Source organism: Leucoraja erinacea, chromosome 13, assembly GCF_028641065.1.
Source record: "Leucoraja erinacea ecotype New England chromosome 13, Leri_hhj_1, whole genome shotgun sequence".
NCBI classification, from domain to species: Eukaryota; Metazoa; Chordata; class Chondrichthyes; order Rajiformes; family Rajidae; genus Leucoraja; species Leucoraja erinaceus.
Genome location: NC_073389.1, coordinates 25,126,639 through 25,145,188, shown reverse-complemented (window position 1 = coordinate 25,145,188; position 18,550 = coordinate 25,126,639). Strand labels below are relative to the sequence as shown.

The window sequence follows — 18,550 nt, the reverse complement described above, 5'->3', positions numbered from 1 at the left end:
ACTAAAATAACTAAAAGGGTAAAAGGACGGCCAAACTGCTGGCGAGGCTGTTAGAATACAAGAGGGCTATAATACAAAAACTGAGGCTGTACAAGGCGCTGGTCAGGCCACATTTGGAGTATTGTAAGTAATTCTGGGCACCATATTTGAGGAAGGATGTGCTGGCTCTGGAGAGAGTCCAGAGGTGTTTTGCAAGAAGGATCCCAGGAATGAGTAGGTATGTCACAGAAGGCCGTGGAGGCCAAGTCAGTGGATATTTTAAAGGCAGAGATTGATAGATCCTTGATTTGTACGGGTTTCAGGGGTTATGGGGAGAAGGCAGGAGAATGGGGTTCGGAGGGAGAGATAGATCAGCCATGATTGAATGGCGGAGCAGACTTGATGGGCCGAATGGCCTAATTCTGCTCCTATCACTTATGACCTTATAGAACAGTGAACTTCTTATTGCAACCATAATAATAGTGCAAATAGACAACACCAATGACCCCAAGAGCTTCAAATAGTTCAGAGCTTATTTGGAGCTTGTAGTGTTTAATGGCTGTGGGGAAGAACCTGGACGTTACAGTTTTCAGTATATGCGTATCACTCCCGACAACACACAAATCATATCTTATACATTGCATATCTCTATACTTACAAAACTCTGATCTTGGATGTGTATTTATTTGTGTGATGTTTGTGTGCATTTCACATCTCCTCGAAAACACGACACGGTAACGGTGAAAATTTTATATATTCCGATAAAGATTTACGCCATGGTCAAAAATTGTCATCTGAAAATATCATGCATTATTTCTCGAGTTATTTATCAAAATGTTCACAAATCTCAAATAACTTAGAAAATAAACGAGATGCTCGCGCTGATGATGTCACAATGGATCTGACTGCCTGCCTCTGCTCGTGCTGTGAGTGACGTCACCCCTATTCTTCTTCTGTACTTCTTGGCTTCTTAACTTTCACTTCTATAAATTTGTCACTTAGCGTTTTTAAACGGCTGCTCAGGTCGTGCTGCGCGCTCTGCTGGGCTCCTTGAAGTTCTAGAACATGGTGGCGGTTGTTATTGCCGCGCGGGCGCGGGGCAGCGCGATGGGAAGGTGGCCATGGCGGCCATCACTCCCTCTGGGAGAGGCTGTCTATGGAGACCTGCGATTCCTCCATCGATATCAGGGACTCAGGGATCATGATGCCATCTCCTCGCTGATGATCCTAATCCCACCTGGTGATCTCTGACTGTCACGGGGGACGACCTCCTCTCCATCTCCCCCGCCCAAATGTCTGTCAATCGCGGAAGCCACGATCGGCTGGCCCTCTGCTGCATGGAGAATGGTCCCACCCGCTCAGCGTCCGCGCGCCTGGTGGGGAGGCTGCTGCCACGGGCCCAGCCCGGCTTGACGCCTCCCTGGGGTCCACGCCCGCCCGCAGCCTCGCTCGGGGCCGGCGCTTGGTGGGGAGGCTGCTGGTCTATGACTTGGGTAGGTGCTGCCTCTACCCCCTCCCTCTCTACCCCATCCCCCTCCCTCTATATCCCCGCCCGACTACCCCCTCCCCTTTCCTCTACTCCCTCCCCCTCGCACTCCCTCTCTACCCCCTCCCTCTCTATCTCCTGCTCCCTCTCTACCCCCTCCCTCTCTACCCTCTCCCTCTCTACCCCCCCTCTCTGCCCCCTCCCTTTCTGCCCCCTCCCACTCTGCCTCCTCCCTCTCTGTCCCCCCTCCCCCTCTGCCCCCCTCCCTCTCTGTCTCTCCACCCTCTCTCCGCCTCCCTCTCTGCCCCTCGCTCTCTGCCCCCCTCCCTCTCTGACAGCCCCTTCCCTCTCTGCCCCCCCCTCCTTCCCTCTGCCCCCCCCCCCCCCCCTAGTGGAGTATTGCGTTCGGGAACTAGCCCTCCCCTGTGATGCCGCGCGCCCCACAACTCAATCACTACCCCTCTCCCTCTCTACCCCCCTCCCCCTCCCCCGCCCTCTCTACCCCACTCACCCTCTCCCTCTTTACCCCCGCAGTTTGGGGGCTATGCGTGAGGGTTAAGCCGGGGAGTGGAGTAAAAGGTGCAAATGAATAATATTTATATAATATCACGGGGGGGGCGGGGGGGGGCGGGATTAGTGTGTGTGTGTGTGTGACGCCAATGGGTCCCACTTGGTCTAGTAAATTCTATAAGGCAGTGAAAATAAAAAAACTGCAAAAAAAGGAGCATTCATTATGGCCAAACATTCAAAATGCCATTTGATATATTTAACCTGCTCCTTCATCTTCTTCAAGTCAAATCAAGTATTTATCGTTATATGCTAGAGTATTTGCTTACTTGGATCTTTTCATTGCTTCAATGAAAAGATCCTTCATCAGAATCAAAAGAGAGGGGAATGAAGAGAGGACTTGATGGGCCAATCCTTTATCAATACTTTCAATTTTCTTATTTTACTCCAATATTGTTTTGACAGATATTTTAAACTAATATTTTAAACTAGTCTTTAACTAATTACTGTTACATACCAGCTAATATCTGCTGTTACAGAATCCCTTTTAAAAATGGATAATATATGTTCCATGCTATCCTTCACTGTACTATTTTCACATGCTGTTTCCAAATTATGAAGCACATGTAGCATTCCTGAATCCATATGAATTTTTTTTTAAATTGACATAACTAATTTTTCTAATAATTTCAGGTGTCCCCCAAATACATTTGATTATGGCACTTTCAGCATGATGTTTGAAAATTGTCAGAGGTTTGGTTATATGGTTAAATCATTTGCAACCTAACGACCAGAATATATTTTATTCTCTTCATGTTACAGTCTATTGTGGCAGGATCAGTTCTTGTACAGTGGCCCAGTGATACTTTTAAATTGACTTACTCAGTGTTCACTGCCATTATTGTAAAATCGAAAAATTTGTGTTACTAAAAGACAGACAGAAATCAATAGTAGATTAACATTTGTAGATTTTAGCGGATATCTGATTAACCTATACCTTTCAGGATGTTGCACATACCAGTAATCAAAGGCCAGAATGATCGGGCTCCACAATTAGCCCAAACTATTTCCACTTTCTGAGAGTTGAGCCTTTGCCTCAGAAATCTGTGAATTTAATTTTTAAACATATTCAAAGTTGAGAGATTTTTTTCATGTCATTTGAGAGTTACATGGAAAAGACAGGAAAATGGACGAGGGAAGTTAATTCAGCAAGTGTCTTATTGAATGGCAGAACAAACAAGAGGATGAATGGCAGCAGTAATCAATTTGGACTCAAAGTTTGACGACTAGTGCAGCCACTGGCAGCATGGCACTCAGGTCTCAGCCATGGAAGGCCTTAACTGGGGTTGGAAGAAGGCTGAGCTTAGTCTCCTGTCAAAGTGTCAATAGGTCTGATTTTTTTTTTAAACAGACCAGGTCATCAATTTGAAATGTTGATTCTGTTTCTCAGCAATTCCAGCATTTTATTTTTTTATTTCAGATTTCTAATATTTACAATATTTTGCTTTTGTTACATTGATAATGAGTGCTAACATGAGAACTGGAAAATAAATTGCATCTTCACGTTCAGCTACGCTAGTGATCAGCTCCCACAATTGTGGATGTGCCGATCCTGCCCACTCTCCCCCTGCACGTCAGGATGTACGCAAGGTTCGTGATTCAATTTTATGCAAGCTCATGAGATGCATCTCTGTGCTCCATTGAATGCATGACCCAAAGAGGTCATACAGGTCCTCCCCAAGAGATGTCAATAATGTCTAATTGTCATAAGCGCCTGGACCGGAGCAATGCAATTCTTACTTGCTGCAGTTTTACAGGCACATTAAATGCAACAAATAAATATAAATACATTATCATTTATAAGAGGTAAAGCAGACCATAATAGTGTGAGCCAAAGTATGTAGAGCAACCTTAGACAAACACCATAGTAGTTGAGTCCTGAAGAAGTTGTGTTTGTGCAGGAGGGTTCAAGACCCTGATGGTTGATTGGAAGAAGCTGTTCTTGAACGTGGAAGTCACATTTCTCGGGCTTCTGTCCCTTTTTCCTGATAGTAGATGAGAGCATAACCTCCTTCATTCAAGGGCATTTGAATTACCAAATCAGGAAGGAAGATGGGGAGTGAAATATAGAACCAGAGGGAGGAGTGGTGGTTAGAGGGAACGGAAGACTGGGAGGAGAAAATTGAAGTATGGAGTATGGAACAGGTGGAGGGGAATTTACCTATTTGATCCATGTCTGAAGCAAGTTGCAGTTGTACAAGACATTGGTAAGACCGCATTTAGAATATTGTGTTCATTTCTGGGCACCATGTTATAGGAAAGATATTGTCAAGCTTGAAAGCTTTCAGAAAAGATTTACGAAGATGTTGCCAGGATTAGAGGGTGTGAGCTATAGGGAGAGATTGAGTAGGCTGGGTCTCTATTCCTTGGAGCGCAGGAGGATGAGGGGTGATCTCATAGAGGTGTACAAAATCATAAGAGGAATAGATCGGGTCGATGGACAGTGCCTCTTGCCCAGAGTGGGGGAATCGAGGACCAGAGGACATAGGTTCAAGGTGAAAGGGTAAAAAGATTTAATAGGAACCAGAGGGGTAACTTTTTCACACAAAGGGTGGTGGGTGTATGGAACAAGCTGCCAGAGGAGGTAGTTGAGGCTGGGACTGTCCCATCCTTTTAAGAAACAGTTAGACAGGTACATGGATAGGACAGGTTTGGAGGGATATGGACCAAGTGCAGGCAAGTGGGACTAGTGTAGCTGGGACATGTTGGCCGAAGAGGGCAAGTTGGGCCAAAGGGCCTGTTTCCACACTGTATCACTGTATGACTCTTGTGGTCCTGGCAAAACCCAAACAGGACATCGGTGAGTGGTTTATTGGTAGGGAGTCAACAGTGGATCCCATCAGTGTGCATCAGTCTTGCATTGTTTTCAACTTGCACCTATTCTGTTCATTAGAAATATATTTTATATTTTCACTACTAGTTGTATGACAAGATCAACACAAAGTCATCACCGCAGATAAGAAATCCACCAAGTGATGCTGTCCAAAGAGCCAAAGAGGTTGGTTGTTTAATTTCACTTTTAACTCATTACACGTTTATGTCTTAGTTATTCTGTAGGTTAATGGGAAGATAATAGGAAAGACACCTGAATGATTTTATCATCTTTTAGTGAAAGCTAACGTTTAATCTGTTGTTAACCTGGAGTTATTTAGATGTATTATTGACCCTTAATAATGACAATGTACAGGGATTCTGTTATGGGGTCTACTTATATGCGCTTGTTATCACTCCTCCACAGCCAACAATAGGCCATTGTGGGCTCTTTGGTCATTGATGAGTTTTTCTCTCCCATGACTCACAGTCTGAAAAGGGGTCTCAACCCAAAACGTCACCTATTCCTTTTCTCTAGAGATGCTACCTGACCCACTGAGTTACTCCAACATTTTGTGTCTATCTTAGTATCTGAATTGCTTCTTTTATATGCTTACTCAGAGGTGGTGGCAGCGAGGTATGACTCCACAGTCGTTGCAATGGATACAAATGCGGAGTTTGTATACTTGGAATATGTTATTGATTGTAAAGCACTATTGAACACATCAATAGTGCTACTGCTTAAATATAGATCATTCTTTTTATTAATTGCATTCTGAAATATCTGATATATCAGAGCACAACTACTAAACTGTTACCCAGGCATGGAGTCGGGATGAGATAAATGCACTTCATGCTGGCAGCTGTGGTGAGGAGGTTCAGTAGTTGAAAAGGGAGGAAAGTTATGGCAGGAGTGGCCATTTTGGTGGCAGCACTTTCTGACATTGAAGTGCCATGGTTGAGGTCAAAGTGCAGAGGCTGAGCGGCAAGATAAAGAAAAGCAAACACAACAAAACAAGCCCTTTCCTTTTAATCTAGTAGCTGCAAGAGGAATTGTAATGTCAGTCAGTGGAGTGGTTTGCTCCTATGAAATGTGGGAGATCAAGAAGAAACTTGACTGCTATGTTTGCAGGAGGTGTGTGCAGTTGCAGCTCCTCACAGACCACGTGGATCAGTTGGATTCAACAAGGAGAGAATAAGAGGCAGTGAGTGTTGTAGCCAGGATCTTCAGGGAGATGGTCTCACCACAGATGGTGATCAGCAGGAGGGCTGGGTAGTCAATGCAGGAGTTCTCCTTGGCTGTTTCTTTCTCTAACAGATATATCGTTCCAGATACTGTTGGGTGGATAACCTCTCGGGAAAGCAGCAGCAGTCAAATCGGTGGCGCCACAAATGGTCCTGTTCTAAAGCAGGGAGGGGCAAAGTCTAGACAAGCAGTATATTAGTAGACTCTAGTCAGGGAGTAAACAGGCATTTCTGTTGTCTCGCTGGTGTCAAGGTCAAGGATGTCTCAGATCAGGTGCAGAACATTTATAAGGAGTTTGGGTAATCAGAGCTCATAGTCCATGTTTCCAGTGAGGCTGTGACCTCTGTTGATCTGGCAAAACAGATAATATGGCAAGGCTCTGGAACCAAGGGTCCTGGAAAATCTTACAACTCTGGACAACTCCTGGAAAATCTGTGGTGGACCTATATCCTTGTAGGGAAGCTTTCCAGTCCTACTCAGGTTTTAAAGCAGTGAGGCAGGAGGATGGGACCCAGAATAACATGGAGCAAGTGGGGAAACAATCCCATAAAAGATAGAACCGACAAGTCCAGTCGGCAGAAATGACAGGAGCAGATGGGATGGTAGGCAGCAAGGAACCTTGCAGGTAAAATGAATCCGAGAGGGTCGAACAATCCAAACGATTGTGATATTATTGTAAAAATGGAAACATGATTGAGGAAATGGCAGAACAGGTAGCTCAATATTCAAGGGTAGAGAAGTTTCAGAAGTTAACAAGGGGAGATACAAAAGGGGAAGGGTTATTGCACTGCTGATCCGTGAGAATATTATGGCAGTACCGGCCAATTAGGCTATATTGGTAGAACTGAAAAATAGAAAAATAGGATGGCAGGTGTAGGTATAACAGAATTAGAATAACAGTTGTGTTGGCAAATCACAGTAGTAGTAGTGAGAGATTTTAATTGAAGAGTTGTTCAGAGCTGTAAGATGTTAAAACAAAATCAAATTGAGGTTGATTTTAAATGGAGGGATTGGAAGTCCTTATTTAGGGTTCGTGTCTCCATTTGTCACTCCAGACCTAGCACTATTTTAGAGTAAGTGGTCCCAAAGTGGACGTGGATGCATGGCAAGAAAATCCACAGTCAGCAAAATTTGTTTGATCACTCCGAGATAGCTTTCATCAATGCCAAAAATAAAGGTGTCACTTCATTTTCACCATTTAAGTTACCATCTTTGAATAGTGTCATATGTTAATTTTGCAGTTTATCACTAAAAATGTGTGAATCTTGTAGGTGTTGGAGGAGATTTCATGTTATCCAGAAAACAATGATGCAAAAGAACTGAAGTGTATCCTAACACGGCCACATTTTATGGTAAGTGAATTATTCTGTTATTACACTTCAAACAAAAGATACAAGGTTCAGTGAATATCTAAATTAAATAGTTTCACATGTGATCACGCTCGCTATCAGGGCATCTTACAAATAAGTGATTTTTTTTAAATGCTAAGATTCTAAACAAGGAAAGCAAAGTGCAATACTGCAATTTTTGCTCAGTTCCGCATTTTAGAGAGGAAACAAGTATTCTAAGTTAAATTTTTAATTGTCATTTCCAAAGGAGTCCATTTAGAAGATTGGTTGAAACAGCTCAGACATTTGTAAGTAATATTCTTGGCAAAGATAATTCATGTGATTTTAGTATCAACAAATAAATATTCTTGAGTTACTCAGAATCAAGAATCTATGTTGTAATATGTACACCAAGTGGCATTTGAACATCCTGTCCATTGTAGTTGAAATTCAAATGGATTTTCAGTTCAGGGATAGTAGCAAGTGAGATCGAACTTTAGTGAACCAGTGTGAAAATGTTAGTCGCCAGAGGCCAGTGGTCCATTGTTCATAAGTTTTAGGAGCAGAATTGGGCCATTGGACCCATCAAGTCTACTCTGCCATTGTACACTGAAACAAAATTGACCAAAGTTCGAAGCTGGGAGATCGCTAATTACAACAGTATAAAGGGCCTGTCCCACTTAGGCGATTTTTTAGGCAACTAGGCTGTCGCTACATGGTCGCCAGGGTGTCGCCTGTATGGTCGCGAGTAGTCTCCTCAGTCGCCCAAAGGGTCGTAGCGTTTTTCTGGTCGCCGCTGGATTTTCAACATGTTAACCTGACAACAGTCGGGGACAGTGGGTTTGACGCCAATGAGCGTGGCTTGACTTCTGACGTAGGGGGCTGTCGTCATTGTCACCAGGTTAACGTAGGTTGTCGCCAGGTTAACGTAGGTTGTCGCTGGTGCTGACTTAGTTTTTTTTATTGTTAAGTAATTATTCTATTTCAAATTTTATGTCGAAGGGGGGTCCAGTCGCCGTTTTTTTGGCGACCTGCTACGACCATGACAGTCACCTAAAAATAGCCTAAGTGGGACAGGCCATTTAGGCAGGAATTGGGGAGATTGGATTGGGAACAGTTGTTATTCAGTGTCCACATCTGATATGTCTGGAGTTGTATGAAGGTCAGCTATTCAGAATTCAGTACTGATATCTTCTTGTGTATGGGTCCTGCTTTCTTGGTTTGGACACACAAAAGCACTTTCAAGTGCTGTAGTGGGCCTAGATTCAAATTGCCAGAATGTTGTACAGTTTGCACTGGCGGCACCCATTTTACATGCAATTGATGGATAACATATCATTCTTTTCCAAGATTGGAAACCTTTCTTAAAAAAAGAATGGGTGATAATTAGATATGCTTCCACACTGATTTCTGTAAGCAGCTTGTACAATCACAGTTGCCGAGTTCTGGATATCTTGAGGAGTGTAATATTATGGCAGAAACTGAGCAGATTTTGGTTTACTCGTACAGTTAACATGTATTTGAAAGTATTTGGCATACCTTTTACACTATGGTGTAATTTCATCTTGGCATCGTCCAACGATGCAGTATCTTCTCAACTTCCTTTTAAATTATGCTCTTCTGAGAAGCATTCTATAGTGCCCTCCATAATGTTTGGGACAAAGACCCATCATTTATTTATTTGCCTCTGTACTGCACAATTTGAGATTTGTAATACAAAAAAAAATCACATATGGTTAAAGTGCACATTGTCAGATTTTAATAAACGCCATTTTTATTCATTTTGGTTTCACCATGTAGAAATTACAGCTGTGTTTATACATAGTTCCCCCCCCCTCCCCTTTTCAATGCACCATAATGTTTAGGATACATGGCTTCACGGGTGTTTGTAATTGCTCAGGTGTGTTTAATTGCCTCCGTGCAGGTATAAGTGAGCTCTCAGCACCTAGTCTTTCCTCCAGTGCTTCCATCACCTTTCGAAACTTTTATTGCTGTTTATCAACATGAGGATCAAAATTGTGCCAATGAAAGTCAAAGAAGCCATTATGAGACTGAGAAACAAGAATAACAATTTTACAACAGATGTAACAGTCCATTTATGGAGATCGGTTTAAACAGCTCAGACATTTGTAAGAAGTATTCTAGGTAAAAAGCATTAATGTGATTTTAGTATCAACAAATAAATATTCTTGAGTTACTCAGAATCAGGAAACTATGCTGTAACATGAACATCTTAATGATGTTCCAAAATCAACTGTTTGGAAAATCATTAAGAAGAACGAGAGCACTGGTGAACTTACTAACCGCAACGGGACTGGCAGGCAAAGGAAGACCTCCACAGCTGATGACAGAAGAATTCTCTATATTAAGGAATAATACCCAAACACCTGTCCGACAGATCAGAAACACTCTTCAGGAGTCAGGTGTGGATTTGTCAATGACCACTGTCCGCAGAAGACTTCATGAACAGAAATACAAAGGCAACACTGCAAGATGCAAACTACTAGTTAGCCGCAAAAACAGGGTGGCCATGTTACAGTTTGCCAAGAAGTACTTAAAAGAGCAACCACAGCTCTGGAAAAAGATCTTATGGACAGATAAGACGAAGATTAACTTATATCAGAATGATGGCAGGAGTAAAGTATAGAGGAGAGAAGGAACTGCCCAAGATCCAATGCATACCACCTCATCTGTGAGCACAATAGTAGGGGTGTTATGGCCTGGGCATGTATGGCTGCTGAAGGTACTGGCTCACTTATCTTCATTGATGATTCAATTGCTGGTGATATTAGCATAATGAATTCTGAGGTGTATGGGCACATCCTATCTGCTCAAGTTCAAACAAATGCCTAAAAACTCATTGACCGGCGGTTCATTACACAGCAAGATAATGATCCCAAACATACTGCTAAAGCAACAAAGGAGTTTTTCAAAACTAAAAAATGGTCAATTGTTGAGTGGCCAAGTCAATCACCCGATCTGAACCCAATTGAGCACGCCGTTTTATATGTTAAAGAATAAAATGAATGGGACTAGCCCTCAAAACAAGCATAAGCTAAAGATGGCTGCAATACAGGCCTGGCAGAGCATCACCGGAGAAAACACCCAGCAACTGGTGATGTTTCGAGAATCACAGACTTCAGGCAGTCATTGCATGTAAAGGATATGCAACAAAATACTAAACATGGCTACTTTCATTTACATGACATTGCTGTGTCCCAAACATTATGGTGCCCTTAAATGGGGGGACGATGTATAAACACTGCTGTAATTTCTACATGGTGAAACCAAAATGTATAAAAATGGCCTTTATTAAAATCTGACAATATGCACTTTGATCACATGTGATTTTTTTATATTACCAATCTCAAATTGTGGAGTACAAAGGCAAATAAATAAATGATGGGTCTTTGTCACAAACATTATGGAGAGCACTGTATTTCAGTCCATATGTTATATTAATATTTTTTTAAATGTCCACATTGCATGTGTTAGGTAATATAATAGTTGCTGCTTCTGTCAGGTATTATATTGATTGAGAGTGATGAGCATAAAATGTATTATTAATCACTATATCATAGTTCCCTTCAGCCTGTATAATTCCACAGTAAATTGTCATGGTTCTGTAATATTTTATTGGGAGTAGAACAGACTGAATTGATTTGATTTTAGTCTCTCTTCCACATTCTACATTTTGAAGTAATAAGATAAATAAATCAAATTTCCCTCACTCTTGTAAGCACAAACTAGTTAATTGTTGAATTTTATGTGAAACGTACAATGCTGCATTGTCACAGAGTAATGACAAAAATGGTAGGAAAACAAAGATAGTTTTCAAGTGAATGTGGTGACATTTTAAGATCAAATGGATTGAGATTCCATGCTACATTTGTTGCAGTTATGTCCTTTATATAACTATCTGTACCACTTTTGATTTTGAAGTGTTATGCACAACCACATTGATTAATACTGCACAATACATCAATTCAGAATCAAGGAGACTGCAGAGAAAATATAACATTGCGTCTTTGATTGGCAATCTACATCCATAAATCTCAGCCTTGTTATCAGATTATTTTAATTTGAAACTTTCTTTGTGATACCGTTATCTGACATTATTAACTTAAAAATCTCTCAAAACCTGGAATGCATGCATAGACTATCTTTCTCATGGATGTTTACAATGGATCGGCAGTAATTGAACACTCGAGCTGTAATCATTTCCAAACCGTGTAGGAAGGAACTGCAGATGCAGGTTTAAATCGAAGATAGGCACAAAATGCTGGAGTAACCCAGCGGGCCAGGCAGCATCTCTGGCGAGGAATGGGTGACATTTTGGGTCGAGACCCTTCTTCAGACTCGTCAGGGGAAAGGGAAACTCAAGATATAGACAGTGATGTAGAGTGATATAGAACAAATGAATGAAAGATATGCAAAAATGTAACGATGATTTAGGGAATAGGCCATTGTTAGCTGTTTGCTAGGCGAGAACGGGAACCTGGTGCGACTTGAGTGGGGGAGGGATGGAGAAAGAGGGAATGCAGGGGTTACTTGAAGTTAGAGAAATCAATATTCATACCACTGAGTTGTAAGCTGCCCAAGCAAAATATGAGATGCTGTTCTTCCAATTTGCGATTAGCCTCATTCTGACAATGGAGGGGGCCTAGGACAAAAAGGTCAGTGTGGGAATAGGAAGGAGAATTTAAGTGTTGGTAACTGGGAGATCAAGTTGGTCCAGGCAGACTGAGCGAAGATGTTCAGCGAAACAATCGCCCTGTCTACATTTGGTCTCCCTGATGTATAAGAGCCAACATCTTGAACAATGGTTACAGTAGATGCGGTTGAAGGAGGTGCAAGTGAACCTGAAAGGACTGTCGAGGTCCCTGGACAGAGTCGGGGGGGGGGGGGGGGGGGGGGGGGGTGTGGTACAGGGGCAGGTGTAGCATCTCCTGCGGTTGCTGGAATCTCCGTCCAGCTCAGCCTGTGGTCTCCAGTAGGAGGTGGCCGATTCAGAAACTCCAAGCTGAGAGTGTTCTCCGTTCAGACGCTGGATCTCCGATCACCCTGGCGAGAGGGCCTGAAACATTGGGCCGCCCCTAGTGGGGAGCTCAAAAAGGCCCCAACCACAGGTGTACAATGAGGAAGAGGACTGAACTTTATTGCCTTCCCTCACAGTGGGAAACGTTGATGCTGTTGTGTGGGGATGTTTATGTTTAATTCTATCGTGTGTGGTGTCTTTTTATTCGTATGGCTCTATGGTAATTCAAATCTCACTGTACCAATTGGTGCATGTGATAATAAATGTCTCTTGAACTCTCTTGAACTTTTATTCACTGGAATTTAGAAGGATGAGAGGGCATCTTATAGAAACACATACAATTGTTAAGGAATTGGACAGACTAGATGCAGGAAAAATGTCCCCCATGTTGGTGGAGTCCAGAACCAGGGGTCACAGTTTAAGAATAAGGGGTAGGCTATTTAGGACTGAGATGAGGAAAAACGTTTTCACCCAGAGAGTTGTGAATCTGTGGAATTCTCTGCCACAGAAGGCAGTGAAGGCCAATTCACTGGGTGTATTCAAGAGAGAGTTAGATTTAGCTCTTAGGGCTAACAGAATCAAGGGATACGGGGAAAAAGCAGGAACAGGGTACTGATTCTGGATGATCAGCCATGATCTTATTGAATGGCTGGCTCGGAGGGCCGAATGACCTACTCCTGCACCCACTTTCTATGTTTCTATGAAGGACATGACTGCTACAAATATAGTTGGTCTATAATTGGTGGAATGACACAAACGTGGAATTGTTCCTGGTCTGATTCATTTGGCTGATTTAAATGATGTAATGAAAATTCTGAAGTTTGTAATTTGGATCTGTCCTTGAAATAAGTGCTGTGGAGCTGTACAGCACAGATATGGGACCTTCACCCCACCACATCCAAGCCGACCTTTCCACTTGTCCCATCATTTCTCTTACAGGTAATTTGGATTTATTACTGCAGGTGATGTACTGTGCAGGGTGACATTTTCCTTATTTTAAAATGGGTAAATTAAATTTCAGGAAGAACTACTTGCATTTCTGCAATGCTCTTCATATATTGAATTTGACTCAAAGGGAAGAAGGCAATGGACAGCAAGAAGGAAAATATGCGGGGTGGATGAGAGGATAAGGATTTGATAACAATAGGGCTTTGTTTCTTTATTCAGTTTAATTTTACGACTTAATTTTATTTTGAAAACTAGGCCTTGCTCCAGACTCATGATGTTGTGGCACATGAGGTGTACAGTGATGAAGCACTGAGAGTTACACCACCACCATCTTCTCCGTATTTAAATGGTGACTCGCCTGAAAGCGCAAACGGAGATATGGACATGGAAAATGTAACACGAGTCCGGCTTGTACAGTTCCAGAAAAACACAGATGAACCTATGGTAAAGTAATATAAAATGTTGTAATTTACAAGAATTAGCAGAGGCACAAATCTTTCGTATTTTTTAATTAAAATTCCACTTTTAGTTCATATCTGTCACCACAGTTATAAAACTCTACTTAGTCATTTAGCTAACCAAAATTAGTCTTTTTTCTTCGTTCTCTATGACCATTTCAGATGAAAATCTTTGCAGAGATAGAAGTTGATGCTTGATGCTTTTGTGCCTGAAGATTAAAGATTGCTCAAAATTTGTTTAACCTGGCGGTGTGTGAATAATACTGACAAATTGTTTTCTGCTTTAATTGCTTTAATTACCAACATAGCAGCCTTTGGCAGAATACAAGAAAGTAGCAACAGGAGTTGGCAACTTGCCTCTTCAAGCTTCCTCTGTACTATAACCATAATCCTATCTGCTGCGATAGTCACAAACTTGACCGAACAGCAACCGCTATTAAAACTGACAGCTCTATTTTTAACTACCTTAATCAGTTCTTCAGATTTTGACTTTATTTAAAGAACTATGCGTAGTATATCGAAATGCCCCTACGAATAGAGACAGACTATATACTGGTCTCCAGCGTATGCTGCCTCAGCAGCATTTCTATGTTTAAAATTTATAGGCGCTATGGCAGCTGAGCTTACCTAGCGTTCGCTGCCCTGGCCACGGCTAACACCGGCCGCTGTTATCTTTAGCAGCAATCAAAACCTAGCCGCGGCTATATTTAAACACCGTCTGCTGCTAATCTTAGCAGCGAGCTCCCTAGCCGCGCCGGCAGCCCCAACTCCTAATGGAGTTTCCACGCTGGCTTAAAATCCGGCCGCCGGCTCCCATATAGAGCCCAAAGCCGGCAGGCAATAACGAAATCAAGCTCCTATGGCGCTCTAACAGCGGCAGCCGGCAAGAGCGGCCGCCTCCATCATCTACTCCGGGGCCGCTGTTGCAGCGGCCCGCTGAAAGTAAAATTACTTACCTGCCAGAGCAGTTGCAAACTACTCCGACTCGCCGCATTGAGTCTCGCGTATTGGCCCGCATGCGGACTGGCAGGCTCTTCACGTAGTCACTCACGTGACTTCGATATAAAATATGCCCTAGGCTCCTCTAATGCACCAGTTCGCCAGAGCCCTGAATTGTTCAAACATTCAAAAATGTATCTACTCAAATACCTCCAATGATCTATCCTCCACAACTTTCTATGGTAGAGGATTACAGAGATTCGCAGCCCTCTGCAGGAAGAATTTCCTATTTTAAATGATTGCCCCCAACTTGTAACGCTGTCCCCTATTTGAGACTCTCCAACTAGTGGAAGCATTTCAACGTCTATTTTATCGTACCTCTTTAGGCTCTTATATGTTTCACTAAGATCACCCCTCATTTTTTAAACTCACGAGTATACAAATCCAACTTCCAGTTGCCCATTGCGGGACAGCACTCCCTATAATTTAGATCCTAATGTGGAAATATTATATTTTGATAAGAATGCTTATGGGCAAATTTACCCCATCCATATTTTTGCTTAACAGAAATATAGATTAACCCTATCCCAAGCAAACTATGCATGGTCTGGTTGGTGCATTAATTTGCAGCTATCCATCTGTTCAAATTCCTGTGTTAATGAACTTTCATAATTATATAATTGACTTGAAACTAAAAAAAACCCAGAAGAACCAATTTCTATTGTATCACTGTGCTAATTAGTCTGGCATCCTATTAGAGATATCTGTCTGAATGTTGGATGAGTTCAGGATTTGGTTTAGTATTGATATATTGGTGTGGTAAACAGCATTTAAATTGCTAAAATATAAGAAAATGTTATGGCAGAGAGAATGTCTGTCCTCAGTTCTGATGCTGGTTGAAATGGAAGAAAATCAGTAGATGTGTGAGAATATTCATTTTTTAAGTAGCTTTATAAATTGAGTGTGCTACAGCACCCCAGATCTATTAATATTTTAAATCAGACACTAGTGCCACCTTGTGATGCAAACCAAGGTTAGCATTTTCTTCTTTCTTCCAATGTTGGCCAAATCAGGGTTTTTAAAGCAAGACCTTATTTTAGAAAAACTTAACTCGAAAAATCTGTCGAAAAATAGTTGCAACAGACCTTTTGTGTAGCACAGTGAGCTGTGACATTGAAGTCAGCAAGGTATTCACAACCCAGGTGGGTCAAATGAAGTTTTCACCTCCATTACTGCTGCTCAGCTGCCCACAATAATCTGCCTTTCAGCTGAATGTTAACACTTAGCTTTACTTTCACTTGACATATATTTCAAGAGTAAGAGTGCTGGTTGGCGCGGACCTGGTAGGCCGAAGGGTGTGTTTCCGCGCTGTATCTCTAAAACTAATAAACTAAAGTAGTTATGAGATTGTCATGGAGAAAATGTAAAACGTTAGAAGAACTGGACTTAAATGCTGTGCAGAAAAATCGATACGTTTTTCAAAAGGAAAATGACAGATGATTTAAGAGAATACTTGGAATGAATTATGTTCTTTGCAGTATTTGATTGTATAACATTCAAATATCTTTAACATTCTGAAAAGGAATCTGATTATTAGAGTGATTAATAGAAAATGTTATCTTCCTGTTGTGCTTGCTCCCAAACATATTTAAATGTGCTATGATAAATGCACCTGTGAAACATGGATTATCCCAAATCTCCACAGTTAAACAGATTCACTAATTTCAGTAATCAAATCATTTTTACATTCTTTCATATTTTAGTACAATATGCCTCAGCACTTTCAACTCAATGTTTGCAATCAGTGATACTGTCCTTACTTGCTTGTCTAATTGTTTAATGATAAAGGAATTCTAAAATAGTTGCATGTTATGTAGCATCACACAAATGACAGTCAAAGGAGACCATTCTTTAGGGAACGGGGGTTTCCCTCTTCGACTATAGATGAGGCTCTCACCAGGGTCTCCTCTATATCCCGTAGCTCTGCTCTCACTCCCCATCCCCCCCACTCGTAATAAGGTCAGAGTCCCCCTTGTCCTCACCTTCCACCCCACCAGCCGTCACATACAACAGATAATCCTCCAACATTTTCGCCACCTCCAATGGGATCCCACCACTGGCCACATCTTCCCATCTCCTCCCCTTTCGGCTTTCCGCAGAGACCGCTCCCTCTGTAACTCCCTAGTCAATTTGTTCCTTCCCACCCAAACCACCCCCTCCCCTGGTACTTTCCCTTGCAACCGCAGGAAATGCTACACTTGTCACTATACCTCCCCCCTTGACCATCCAAGGATCCAAGCAGTCTTTCCAGGTGAGGCAGGGGTTCACCTGCACCTTCTCCAACCTCATCTATTGCATCAGCTGCTCTAGGTGTCAGCTGCTTTACATCGGTGAGACCAAGTGTACGCTTGGCGATCGCTTCGCCCAACACCTCCGCTCGGTTCGCAATAACCAACCTGATCTCCCGGTGGCCCAGCACTTCAACTCCCCCTCCCATTCCGAATCCGACATTTCTGTCCTGGGCATCCACCATGGCCAGAGTGAGTCCCACCGCAAATTGGAGGAGCAGCACCTCATATTTTGCTTGGGCAGTTTACACCCCAGTGGTATGAACATTGACTTCTCCAATTTCAGGTAGTCCTTGCTTTCTCCCTCCTTCCCCTCCCCTTCCCAGCTCTCCCAGAGTCTACTGTCTCTGCCTCTTCCTTTCTTCTTCCTGCCCCCCCCCTCACCTTCACATTAGTCTGAAGAAGGGTCTCGACCCGAAATGTCACCTATTCCTTTGCTCCATAGATGCTGCCTCACCCGCTGAGTTTCTCCAGCATTTTTGTCTACCGTCAAAGGAGACCAGATTAGTTTGTAAATACAGAACGCAAACAAGCCCTTCAGCCCACCAAGACCACACTGACCTTCGATCATCATTCACACTAGTACTCTGTTATTCCACTTTCCAATCCACTCCCTACACATTGAGGACAATTTTGGAGGCCAGTTAACCAACAAACCCACATGTCTTTGGGATAAAGGAGGAAATGCACGCGATCACAGGGAGAACGTGCAAACACCACACAGCCAGCACCCGAAGCCACAATTGAACAAGGGTCTCTGGCACCGTGAGGCACCGGCTCTACCAGCTGCACCACCATCTCGTTTCATTATATTAAAGTGCAGGGAGTAGACTATTTGTAATCTCCCTTAAAATAAATTATATTCTGAAAATATAGGTATTTTTGAATTTCACATAAATTGATGAGGTGTTGTATAATGCAATGCAAATCTTTATTTAATATAATCATTGTTGAAATTCCCCAGACCTCAAAGGTATTGTATAATACAGTGCAAATAAAACCAGTTGCGAAAAGATGCTGTATTTTGAGAAATATTGCTCTTTGAGTTGTTCGGCGTAAATTTACACAGGACTAGAGTGAATTTCCAGCAAGCATAGGCATGATGGGGCAGCGGTAGAATTGTCGTGCAGCGCCAGAGACCCAGGTTTGATCCTGACTACGGGTGCCGTGTGTGCGGAGTTTGTATGTTCTTCCCGTGACAGCGTGGGTTTTCCCCAGGTGTTCCGATTTTCTCCCACACTCCAAAGATGCGCAGGTTTATGGGATAATTGGCTTTGATGGCTTCATTGACATTGTAAATTGTCCCTAGTGTGTAGGATAGTGCTGTTGTACGGAGATTGCTGGTTGACGTGGACTTGGTGGACCGAAGGGCCTGTTTCCGTGCTGTATCTCTATAATCAGC

At 42.5% G+C, this 18,550-nt stretch overlaps 1 protein-coding gene across 1 annotated transcript in view; it reads left to right on the top strand.

The window, feature by feature from the left end:
* Positions 1-18,550, top strand: part of LOC129702708 (peripheral plasma membrane protein CASK) — a 255,618-nt gene that overhangs the window by 195,072 nt on the left and 41,996 nt on the right. Inside the window, exons 12-14 of the mRNA XM_055644636.1 lie at positions 4,953-5,030; positions 7,361-7,441; positions 13,659-13,847. Of these exons, the coding sequence (XP_055500611.1) occupies positions 4,953-5,030; positions 7,361-7,441; positions 13,659-13,847 (348 nt within the window). The remainder of the gene's footprint in view (positions 1-4,952; positions 5,031-7,360; positions 7,442-13,658; positions 13,848-18,550) is intronic.